This window comes from Nipponia nippon, unplaced genomic scaffold (genome assembly GCF_047370975.1).
Source record: "Nipponia nippon isolate SJK-2023a ecotype South Korea unplaced genomic scaffold, ASM4737097v1 scaffold_6, whole genome shotgun sequence".
Lineage (NCBI taxonomy): Eukaryota > Metazoa > Chordata > Aves > Pelecaniformes > Threskiornithidae > Nipponia > Nipponia nippon.
The window spans coordinates 51,277,406-51,290,267 of NW_028262380.1; the positions used below are offsets into that span (position 1 = coordinate 51,277,406).

General features: G+C 38.3%; 1 protein-coding gene across 6 annotated transcripts in view; it reads left to right on the forward strand.

Moving 5' to 3' along the window:
- The window catches only part of CCSER1 (coiled-coil serine rich protein 1), a 711,885-nt gene that overhangs the window by 179,038 nt on the left and 519,985 nt on the right, over nt 1-12,862 (forward strand). For all 6 annotated transcript variants that reach the window (XM_087737605.1, XM_087737607.1, XM_087737609.1 and 3 more), the window contains one exon: nt 2,346-2,466. In XM_087737605.1, the coding sequence (XP_087593731.1) occupies nt 2,346-2,466 (121 nt within the window). The remainder of the gene's footprint in view (nt 1-2,345; nt 2,467-12,862) is intronic.

Here is a 12,862-nt window from a genome sequence, read left to right on the forward strand (position 1 = left end):
GCTTCCATAGTCACCAGACCTTTTACAAGTTCTAAAGTAATAACTAGATATTCAAGTGGTACCACAGGTCTTTCAAAGAAAAATATGTATTTGCTTCATCCTTTACTCTCCCTTTTCTCTCAGCGTTTCAGGTTAAAATTCAGGTACTGAATATCAGTATCGCCCTTTGAGAAACCTATATTTTACAATTCTTTGACTGTAAATCAAGAGTCAAATAGACATTAATGTTCTTATTTGCATGTATTCAGTCACTGGTTGTAATGAGAAGATACTATTTTGTACATTACTTGGTGCCTACCAAATAGCATCTTGCTAGTAGATGGTCTACGGGTTGCACATAATGTAGTAGGATAAAAATCAGCTAAAATTCTTTTTGTCTTATGTAGTCTCTCTAGTTCAATGTATTTTGCATTAGTTCCCTCCTTAATTTGTTATGCATGAAACTATAATGTATATCCTACTTGCATATCTGTAGGCAATATAGCAAGTTCTCTTTGGGTATGGCCATGTTTTGGAGATGGGTGTCTATGATAGTGACAAAGCTTTGAGTAGCGCTGGTTGCAAGAAAAATGAAGGTAAGGTTTCAGTACTGGTCGTCTTATGCGTCTTAGTCACTTAGCACAATGTGCATGTTAATATTTAAAAATACAAACATAAGCAACGCTGGAGAACATAAAATGCATTAAATGTAATCACATGTACTCCACAAAAAGGTTTTCTTCTTGCCAGAATCTGCTTGTGCTCTGGCCATTTGTCCTGCTTGCTGAATGGCTCAGAATTGCTCTGAAAACAAAAAGACCTTTGCACTTTTCTCACCTTTGTAGAAATATCCAACGCTGTTCTGACCTGTTCCTTAAAATCTACTCTCTAGCTGCCTTAAAGCACCGGTTACCGCTCCAGGGTGTTCGCTGGGCATGCAGTGTATCTTGTTGATGTGCACTGAATTTATGCTGAATGTAATTTGAATGCTCAGGTTAAAACACCACAGTTACTTGTTCTTGACCCAGTCAAGACAATATGGATGAAGTTTTACTCCAGTTTTGCTTTTCTTGTAAGAGGAGTATAGGCTATGCAAAAGGTATGTTGTCTGTGGGCAATAAGGAGGCACATGATTGTGGAGGATGGAAGGTGGGAAAGTCTTCAGCAATGAGTTTTCTATTGATAAATAAACACCACAGTTCAATGTTCCCAGCTGTCACAATCTTGCATAAATGTATGTACTTGTAGAATAGGTTCTTTCTGGTTTTGAATTGCTGAGAATTTGTCGCGGTCATCCTTGTTTGCAGGCTATGTTATTGGCTGTGTATGTGCATGTGTACACTCTATAAAATAGTTCTGTATGTTATAGATATGAAATACTGTGTGACTTTCTGCTTAAAAGATAGGTCACCACATTTCTTCTTGTTTATGTACGATATATAATAGTACCATATACGCATAATATAAGAAGCTGCTGTGCTTTTTTCAATAAAAACAACTCTTAATTCCAGCTTTTATTTGGCTCATAAAGGTATACCTTGGCTGTAAAGGAAATCTATACCTTCAAAATCAGTAGGAGTGGTGACTGCTAAGTGCTAAATTACTAGTGACACTTGCAATTTAGAATTGAGAATATGTGTAACTTTTAACACATACAGTTGTCTGTTTGGTGGTTAGGAACTTTTGGGTATTCATTTATTAGTGCTAATTAAGCCAAATGCTCAGCTGAAATACATGATCACTCTTCTAGCTCTAAATATTGTCTAAGTCATATATCCAGCACAGTAATACATAGATAATTTATATTAACAGAAAGCATGAATCAATATATCAGATTGATTCCTAGACCATTTGGATTTGGCCTTTTTGGATTAAAGAGAGATGTAACGGTTGAAGACAAAAAAATCACTAATCAGATTTTCTCAAATCTATTTTCATACAAAGTCTGAAATTTTTGAAGGTGGGAGGTTTGTCTGAAAACTATCCGTAATTTCTGCTCTAATTTTCAGTTTGTGATGAAAAAGGAAAAAGAAGTGCATCGTATTCTGATGTCATTTATGGAAATGTGAGTCCTTTTAGGACCCAGACACACCAATGAGCTAGAGCAGACTGACATCAGATCTTGTGCTAGGTAAAACGTAGATGATGGGTGTATCAGTCTATGGCAAAAAAAAAGTGCCAAGCAAGTACTTTAGGAAATGTGAAAAACAATGTTTACATTGCAGGTGACCACAGTGAAGTCTGATTAATCATTTGCATTTTTGCTTATCACGGTATGAACTGATTTTTTTTTTTTTCTTTAAACATTTAAAATATAAACTGAGTTCACTTTTTAACGCTGAGATTTTTTTTTTTTATCTTTGCAGTTTGCCGGGAAGACTCATACCAGTCGATAGTCTCATGTGCTGCTGTAGTACTTACCCCTGTAGAGCCGACAGCGGATACAAGGAAAAAAGAACAGACAGTAATGCCTGATGTGTCTAAACAGTGAGTTATTCAAATAACATGATCTTTTACAAGTGCAATTTAAACACCAGGCCAGATTCTTTCTTGTGGATATGCATATACACCTCCTTTCTGTTTCATCAGTGGTTATACAGGCGTTTCCAAAAGCAGAAATTGGCCTGAGGCTAGGCTGCTTCTTTTGTTCATTAGCTTACCTTTTTTCCCAAGGCTTTTGGTAATGAGGTATATAGAGTGAATGGGCATTTATACTCTGAGAAATTGACTTTTTCACAGGCTTAATAAGGCGATTCTTTTTGTTTAAACAGTCCTTTCATTCTTGCACAGTTTTTCTAGTCAGTAGTTTGATTTTTAGAAAGAACATAATTCCTAAATGCTCTGCTCATCTGAGATATTTCAGTATTTTTCAGTGACTATTTTACTGCTGTGATATGAGATATGAAGGCATCTTCAAAAGCGTGGTAGTGGTCTTCCAAGGAAATTCTATTTAATTAAATAGACTGTGATTTGATACCTTGCATTAGATGAGAATCATAACCACAGCATGCGCAGTAACATTTGTCTTGCAATACCAGGCAGGATGGTTGTTTCTTAACAACTGATTCCTTGGAGAATGAAAAGAACTTTCTTTCATGAAAAGAAGGAAAACATAATGGTAATGCTTTATCACAACACAAACTTGGGGTCTGTGCATTGTGAAGTGTGGAAGGTAATTAAAAACATGACAATGGATAATATGACATCATTATTGGTCCTTACCATTTACGTTTAGTTTTCCGCTTCTCTGGGTATATACAAATTTAGCTTTGAATTTGTCTATAAAGTCCTAGCTTGCATGCCTATTACTGTAAGAAAATGAAAACATCCCTTCCCCATCTCCGTACCGCCCCCCCCCCCCCCCCCCCCAAAAAAAAACCCAAACAACCAACAAACAGAAACCAAGCCCAACCCGCAAAACACAACTAGTGGATTAGAATAGATTAGATGGGATGTGGTCTTGGTACAGATCTATGGTTTAAGTCTGTATCTGACTACGGTGTCTTTTTCAATCTGGTGATAAACCTATTTAATCTAGTCTACCTGTACTTAAAATTTAACACAGTATGTTGTCTGTTATCTAGGTATTATTACAGTGACTTAATGTTTAAAATACTGCCAGCATCTAATTGTTCTAGTGTTTCAGTTGTATGGGTCTCTGAATACTAAGGTATTGGAAAAGCAATGGGCTGCAAAATACTGTGCTGAAATCCAGAATAATTTTTGTGGTTAGTTCAAAGAGCATAGTACATTTTTGCCTTCTCTCCAGTAAAAGGCAAGCCTGCGCTGTTGTTTGATTGTCTTTTTCTTCTATTATCAGCAGTTTCAGCATTTCATAATCCCTTATGAATTCAAAGTAAGGAAACTCCTGTATCTATTTAGTGTGTGCTTGAAAGCTGAATGATGCCACCTCCTAGATTTTTTTTTCTTCACCTTATTGGTATTAGCAAGTATATTAATCTGCTTTCTAGTGTGCTTGGTTTTTTAAATTTTTTTCTTTACACCCTGACTAGTGATATCTTCTAAGCACATGGACTTAAATCATGCTTGTCTTATGCACTCAGAGGTCTCAGAAACATGCTCTAACCTCTACTACTCTTCCACTTTTCACATCTAAAAACATGACTTGTGGCTCTAGAATCCTTTCAAAAAGAAACAAGCTTGTGCTTAAACAGATTAAATATATTTGAACTTCTTCACATGAAACAGCATCATTGTATTAGTATCTTTAAACCAACATTTCTTGCAAGTATATTGGAAATGAAGCAGGAACATCTTGCTGGAAAACTTTTGCATGTTGTTAGAATGGGAATTCAGTAAATATTGTAGAAACCTTCAAAGTAGTTGTAGGGGGGTGAAAGCATACGGCTTCAAGAAAATCTCAAGCATTGTGAAACATCAGCATACCTTTTGCTTCTCTTATTTCACCCTGTGCTTTCTACATGTAGATCATTTTCCCCATATCCAGTTTTAATGGAAGCAAAACAGATCCCAATTCCTGTGTCTAAATATCCTAGTGTCATCTTTCTCCTATGTGAACATCAAGCAAGAGGAAGCCCTTGGCACATGTTGAATTCCATTGACTTGAGCACTGAGTCCATGTATGGGCTGATCTGCACAGGTGAATTATAATTATTGGTATTCGTAATTAACTTTATGGGAAATAACATCGATGCTTTGATTTTTATGCTTATCTTTGTGTGCCTGAATGGTTTTGACTTGTATGTCCCAAAATTGTGCATATCACCGAGGGCTGAGCGGTGACCAGCCATTGAGGTCTTGTAAAGAGAAGTTGCTGCCTTCAGGGCCTTGGACAGACTATGTTTAGAATAACTAATACTTTCTACAACTACCTAAAGAGGTGGACTAGGCAGTTAGGATAACAGGTTGGGCTTGATGGTCTCAGAGGTCCTTTCCGACCTTAAGGATTCTGTGATTCTATAAGGAAGCAACGTGTAATGCAAACCAGATAAAATACATATTAATAATAATAACATGTTAAACAGTTACAAATAACTAAAAATAATTATATTGTAAACCGCAGTGGAATTATATCCAAGACCTTCAGGACACAAGAAGCTGTGAAGCCTGGGTGGGGGAAAAAAAACCCTTTAATGTGAATTGTATAATATTTGACTAATGATGTTATTTTGTCTTAGAAAGAAACTGTTTAGTGGCTTTAAATAACGTACTGTATTTGCTTAATGTAATCTTATTGTAAGCAGCAAAGAATTGTGCCAGAAGTGGTAGCAGCAAAGCTTAACGATTCTTTGAAGTGTCAGTGATTAGATGTTATCAGGATTGGAGGAATAAAAGGCTAGTTTTTTTCCCCTGTATTTTTTCTTGGAAGCTCAAAACATTTCATAAGGAAGCAATTCCTTAGTGGTATCTAGGTAATTGCTAACTCTTGTGTGCTTGTGCACCGGGCAAAATCCCTACCTCAGTCATTCAGCAGGAATGCACTTGGCTGAGTAATGTGGTAGCCACAAAATAAGCAGAGAAGGCTCTGGCCAAGCAAACATCACATCTTTAGCGGCCTGAGAGTGACATCCCCATCATAAGAAGCATGAAGGAACCTGTTTGGTGAAAGCTATAGCACCTGCAGGAGGAAGATTAAGTCCTTGCTAGGTACTTTGGCCATTATTCTGTGTTGCCTTGAAGGCTGGTAGAGTACAAAAGGGGTTCGCTGCTCTTCTGTAAATACGCATTTTGGAATGGGGAATGTCTCTGTTTTTTATAGAACAACACACAGGAATTCTTGTTTTCTGCACTTGGCAAAGCATGCTTTCAGTGCTCAGCTGGCAAGAGCAAGAGCACCCCTTTGTAGCTTTTATCCTCCCACTCCACAACAGACTGCGATGCAGAGAAATACATAGTCTGAATGTCAGTGTGAGGTCAGGATGAAAAGCAAGAAATGTGAGCTCTACCTTACTTTGTCCTCTGAGTCCTCCACTTCGTCTAGGATGTTGCATTGACTTTGGTATATTTTGTAGAAATACAAGACTTTAAAACCTCATGCTGTTTTAACAGTTCAAGTTATCAAGGCCTCTTTGTGTTGCTGTAGTGATAAATCATTCAGTTGCTCTCAAAGGTGCCCAGATGCTAAAACAATTTGAACATTTTGAACAAAGTATTCTGTTTGCGTAGTCCTCTTCCTATCTGAATTCAAATATAAATAAATCAGCTGCTGGGACAGAGCAATGACATGATGAATCCTCCTTTCCGTTTCAAGTTCTTACAAGGGAGCATGGGGAAGGAGGCATGGCTCAGGGAACTGGATGTTGTGCTTTAAAACAACTTTTCTTCAACTTCTCTGGCCAAACTATCAGCTGAAAGCTCACACTACAAGGAGCAGTGTGGAAAGTATCTCAGACACACGTGTCGGAGCAGACAATGTTGCGCTGCTATGTGCTGTCCATATGTAAACTAAGAAAACCATTCATGTGTTACTAGTGCTTGAAAAAAGTATAGTGAAATTCAGATGCCTCATTTTTAATTTATGGGATTTAAAGTTAAGCAGGTGCTTATGTACTTCATGTGATTGGTATCTTTGGATATGACTGCCCTGCAGTTCAGAATAGCAAAGGCAACGTGTAGCCCTCTGAGTGGGCCAGTTTAAAGCTGGTTTATGCATTTGTACTTCAGCTGCCATCTCGTTTCTGATTTTGATTTTTTTTTTTTGAAAGATATTATTTGCTGTTGAATTGTTTTTAGAGCTACAGATCTTGTTATGTCATGAAGCAGACACAGTAATTGGCCAACTGTTTTCCATATCAGAAATATTTTCCTGAGCTTTAGGGGAGATTTCCAGATGACGATCCTTGGTAAATGATAGAACAAGAGGTAATGGTTTTAAACTACAAGAGGGTAGATTCAGACTAGATACAAGGAAGACATTGTTTATGATGAGGGTGGTGAAACACTGGAACAGGTTGCCCAGAAAGGTGGTAGATGCCCCATCCCTGGAAACATTCAAGGGAAGGTTGGATGGGGCTCTGAGCAACCTGATCCAGTTGAAGATGTCCCTGCTCGTTGCAGGGGGGTTGGACTAGGTGACCTTTAAAGGTCCCTTCCAACCCAAACTATTCTATGATTCTATTCCATGATTCTAAATGCTACAGCTCCTTTGGCAGTTCTTCAGACTCTTAAGACTCAAGTCAGATTGTTCGTCTGGTAAATGCATGAATGGACCTACGTAGTGAGTCTATTCAATATCCTGTCTATGCCAAAGCTGTTTAACTTGTACCTTGCAACTGTACTTACCTGAGCAAGATTCTTGTGCATGAGTTCAAATACATGAGAAGGCTCCTTGGAGTCACAGTGACTAGCTGGGTGCTTACTGATGGGAAACAGGGCGGTAAGTGGGAGAATTACAGCTTTAATGCCGTTCTGTACTGCGCTGTTTAGTACGGATACTCAGTCTGGCATCTAGGAAAGTTTTGGTGCATATATATCCTATGTTTGCTAGGTGCAGTAAGTATATTCGAAAATTTAGGAGCTTTTTTTCTCTCTGGGATCTTCAAGTTGTAAAAATGTAATTGTTACATTGGAATACACTGGTAATCCTTTTTGACTCTTGCAGCCTTACCTAATTCCTTTCAAAAGGAGTTCAAACCAAGCTGATTATATATTACTCTTCACTTACTTCAGTTGTGTATTTTATTTTCCTTTTTCTCTCTCTCCCCCCCCTTTTTTTTTTTATTTTTGTATTTTGATAAATCTCAGGGAAGACATTTTTTTCCCCTCAGAGTAACAGTGTTGTTATTTTACCTCTAATTTTTGGTGCTCCTTAGTGGTGACATGAAGTGTGGTCTCTAATGCAGCCAAGTTGTCAGGCGGTGGTACCCCACCGCAAGGTTCGTGTCTGCTTTGACAGTCCATTCAATAAGGCATGTTTCGATAATGTGAAAAATGAATGCTTTTCAGACTCGTTTGGACAACCTGATAAAAGGTGATTGAACTGTTTCAGTTTCCTGGATAATTGGGATGATGCACTATGAAAGCATGTGTCACTCTTTGCGTAATACAGAGAATATAGGGATGCCCAGTGTTGCTCTGGAGCGACATTGGTTTGAAAGCTGTGGCTCCAGCTCAGCTGAAAAACAAAAGACACATCAGCTGAATTACAGTATAATTTCCACCATAGCATTTTAGTGATAGGTAAGAGGTAGAGGAGGTAGAATTTATATCTATTTCTTAAAGCAGGTACTTTGAAATTGAGTAAATATAAGCAATATGCCTATGCTGTCAGTGGTCAAATGCACCATTGAAATAACTTCCTGGACTAGTAGGAATCAAATACGTTCCTGCAAGGGCCAAACATGTTCCTAGAATTGCTTGACTTGCACGGGTACTGGAGGTCCTCCTCGGGGAACCAGCCAGGCCTGAGTCTCCTGAGGGCGCCGGCCAGAACGGTGGGGCGGGCATGTGTGGGTTCAGGTCCCACCCGTCCCCTCCACAGACTGCTTCCTCTGCTTTGTTGCACCGTGTCCACTCCCAGCACCCCTGAGGAGCACAGCCATCCCTCCTCCCTGCCGCTCTGCTCCTCGCAGGACCCTGCAGCCCCTCTGCTTTATGGTCCTTTGCTGGTGGAAGTATGGCTCTTTCTCTGTGTAGATTTAAGGATGGCTAAAACACATTAATATCTCACACAATAGGAAATTTTGGTGTGCTGTCTCCTTCTCACATCTAAGGAAACTAGTCATGAGTGCTGTCTGTCTCTCAATGGACAGGACAGATGCAGGTATTACTGGTGAGGAGCATAACTTACCTTTCGTGTGACAGGCCACCTGCAAAGGATGGAAATCGCAGTAGATGTGTTTGGGAAGGTAATTTCCAAAGTACAGTAGGATGTTTGATTTACTTTAGACCCTAGTGAACAGGTGGGTTTTGCATGTTAGGCATGCCTAGACTTAACTAGGATATCTAAAAGTCTTCTGAAGAAACATGGGATGAACTGAATATATCTTAGCAATAGATGTCAGTTTCCTTTGATAAAGTTATGCTTAATGAAACAAAGGTGTTTTTATTTCTGAAAAAGCAAACATTTCTCTTTGAAAAATATTTTCTGCTTGAATTTTGAATCTTCACTCTTTGTACTGGCAAAAAGCATATTAAAAATATGTAAATCTGGCTATCCCTATGCAAAGAATTAATAAATACTCAAAACATAATCAGGGTAACAAACAACAAATTAACTCTTTGTTTAAAAGGCACTACTAAGCTGTTACATTTGATTAAAAACTCATTTTTGATTATTCTGATTCTCTGTCCCTCTGCAATGAAACAGAGAAAAAACAAACCGTAGCCCATGGCCATAACAATTCCATGGTCTCCTTGTACATCCTGTATTGCTTTTTGCACGTAATGGGAAAATGAGTTATTTTGCTGTACTCATGTCTTCTCTGAAATGGGAAACATTTCAGAAAATAGGAAAAATATAATATTTGCACTTCTTTTATTGTCTGCTATTCCCTAACCCTAAGAAACTCCTACCTGACATTGCCTCTTGTCTAGGCTGCTCAAATTGGTAACCTCTTTCTGCTTGCTTTGAGGAAAAACAAAACAAGAAACCAGGGTCTGATGTTTCTATATTTTTTTTCTCCTTGTCTGGACACTGCAAAAAGGAGAATGATTTGGCACAAACAATTATAAAATAAATGATAGTTGTGCAAAGGAAATATAATTGCACTGCGAAGTGAATATGAAAGAAGCCTTGTATCTGGTTATAGAATAGGTGCAGCATCAGTTCTGACGTTACTTCTCAGTCACAGCAACCAGCAATTTATAGGAAAGATTGACAGGAAAACAATCTACCTAAGTATTTTAAATGTGTTAGGAAATTGTTTGCAGCCAAAGGATTAAGAAGTTCTGTACAGCTTAATTTGATCTTTAGGTGCAAATGTTGAATAAGCTGTTTTTTGAGAGCCACTAACTAATTGTAATTGCAGCACTTAATATTTTCAATATTTTGTAGTTCAAGTCCTGTCTTTTCCTGGGTGGTGGTGAATAATGCAGGAGGCAGAGGAATGATGGCAATTGTCCTGTGGAGGGAAGGCGTTATGTAAATTTTATCTACAGCCCTGCCAAGAAAGCTCCAATCCTTTGCAGATCTGGTCATTCTTTGGAAAGCTTCTTCTTCCCTCTGAGAAGAGACTTGGTTTCTAACGGACAAGGGACCATAAGCGTTTCAGTCATTGCCCTTAAACTATTACTGATGTGACTGAACTTAATTGCATTTCATGAAAAGATATAGGGATGGAGTGTTAAGCAAGGTGCTTAATGAGGTCACTTTGAATCAAAGCATGGAGGATCAAGAACACTATGACATTTCCAAGTTGAGATAATTGTTGTAATTTCAAAATAAGACTGAGGCATTGTATCATTATGTAGCTAGTCTTCATTAATAAAATAAAATTCAGGAAATAAAAATGTGTAGGGATGATACAGCTTTGCTGAAAAGTGATGTGCCTGAGCTCCGAATGGTGAAAATTCCTATAGAACTTTCGGAGTCAAAATAGTTACTGTAATTTATATTGGCAGAGAGTATGACCAAAGCTGACTTAAAGCATTGGACTGTACAAACTAAGGACGATGCAATTATAGTCATCTGGAATACAAATTTCCCCTGCAAGCAACGGACAACATAACTGCATCAATGACTACAATTGCTTGACTAGACCTGAAGTCATTATAAGAAAAAACATTGTCACTACATCACAGTTACATTTAGAAAACGGCTCTGGTTAGCCTGAAGCAAGAATAAAAGATCACTTTGTTCCATTCACGTCCCTAGACTTATATACCTTTATGATACCATAATGTCATTCTGGTTTTGGCCATCACTCTAAGAAGAATGTCCTTCAGACTAAGATTATCCCTTTGTGTAACAGACCTGAGACAATTTTTTATTCCTAAATTAAATAAAAATCTGCACATTCCCATGCATCCTTCTTTTCTTTGTTCTCTGTGAATCATCATGTTCTCCACTGGACACTTCTGCAATAGTGGAGGCTTTAGTCGTCTGATATGCTCGTCCTTCATGTCCAGAAATTTCCCCAAAAGAAATACATCAAGATAAGTAATTTTGCAGCATTTAATTAGAGATCTTATTTGAAAAGATGCCAGTTGTCACCCAGATAGATATATAAAGGCAAGTGCTTAAGGTATACTTGGTTCAAGAGTGGAAATTTTATCCTGTGTGTACTGTAGTTTCTAGAAGTTTCTGCTTTATTTGCATTACTGAGAAGTACGACTCAGACCACCAATATCAACTGAATCCCAAAGTGGCAGCCTAGCACTCAGTAACCAAGAACTCTTCTAAGCTAATGGCCTTGAGTAATCATTGCAAAATATTCTTGGCATATACATTGTAATTAGAGCAATGAACCATAAGACATAGTTATGACTAGATAGGACATTTGTTTGAATTTGAATTTTGTGCTGAGATTTTTACTGTGTGATGAAATGGGAATGATTACATATATATCAAGACTCCTTAACCTCTGGAGCGAGTCTAAAAGGAGATGTAGTTGAAGTAAATAAAATCTTACCTGGTTCCTTGAAAAGGATGGTTACTGTAGGCAATGCAGGCAGAGATGGGAGAGGTTCTAGGAAGCAGAGCCACTGGAACAGGCTTAGGCAATTGAACATCCGTTATTTTATCTGGAGATCCACATCTGAAGAGTTGCTGTTCTAAACTGTAGCATTAGTCACTTAGAGTTTGTTATTGTACTAAAATTATGGTATTTTCCATTATCCTACGTGGCAGCCGCCTAAGCCCTAGAGCACACCCATCGTCTGCTGGGGTGACTGTACAAAGCCACTCAGACATAATGTCTTTCTGAGCCAGGGTTACAGTTGGGCGTGTGGAAAATGACGCATTTACTTGGGATGTAAAAAAAAAAAAAAAAAAAAAAAAAGTTCCCCGTGGAAAACAGACTTCATTTTCATCCAGCCTGAATTCACATCCAACATAGACGCTTAGAACAAGCATCGTTACTCCCTCAGCTTCATATATTAAAGGAGATCTAAAGTTTTTATTTAGCAGGTGCTTATTCAAGGGGCTGAAAGAACTTGATTTCGGGGCAGCACAGTGAAATCTCAAAACAAACGCCATGGTCTTACTGTCTGGTCTTTTTCCTCATTTCAAAAAAGCCATTTTTATGATAGTCTAAGCGTACAGTTAGTTCATATGCACTTATGTTGTATAGTGGTTGTTAAATATGTATTTCAATAATCAATTCATGAAGCATACTGCAGCAATTGGGAAGACAACGTTAAATCCCATGGTTAACCTCGATGCCCGGTTTTGCCTAATGAGAATCTACAGTCGCTGTGAGACTTCAGCAAAGGAACATCCTTTTAAAGTACAGAACTGAGGACTTTGGGAGAAAGCCCATTTAATTCAAATGGAGAGAAAGAGAGAAGTGCCAGCTGTGCCCATTTATTCTTTTTTCTCGTACGCTAGTATGTCCAAAATCTTCAAAGGATACAGAAGTTACATTGCCGTAAAATTGGAGCAAAAATATTTGTTAAACTTGACCTCTTTGACCCAAGCTTGCACAAAATTAAGTGGAAGTGCTTAGGCTTAGGTAACCACTCCAGAAACAGAATTACACTTTCTGGTATGTAAAAGCATTGGCTGTTGCTAAACCGTAATTAAAGTTCTGTTTGAGCCACAGCCAGTGGCTGTATTTTATCATCTCACAAGGAAGTTAAGGCAGGTTTGGGTCCGTACTTCTGTGCAGCAGAAACATCAGTCTGAGGTAGCGTTCTCGAAATGCTTAAAGAGGTGGGGGGCTGTGGTGGTCGGGGAGAAAGGACCAGGAGATAATTTGTTTTGTAATTTAGAAGTCTGTGGTGTTTGTATTAAAGTACAACC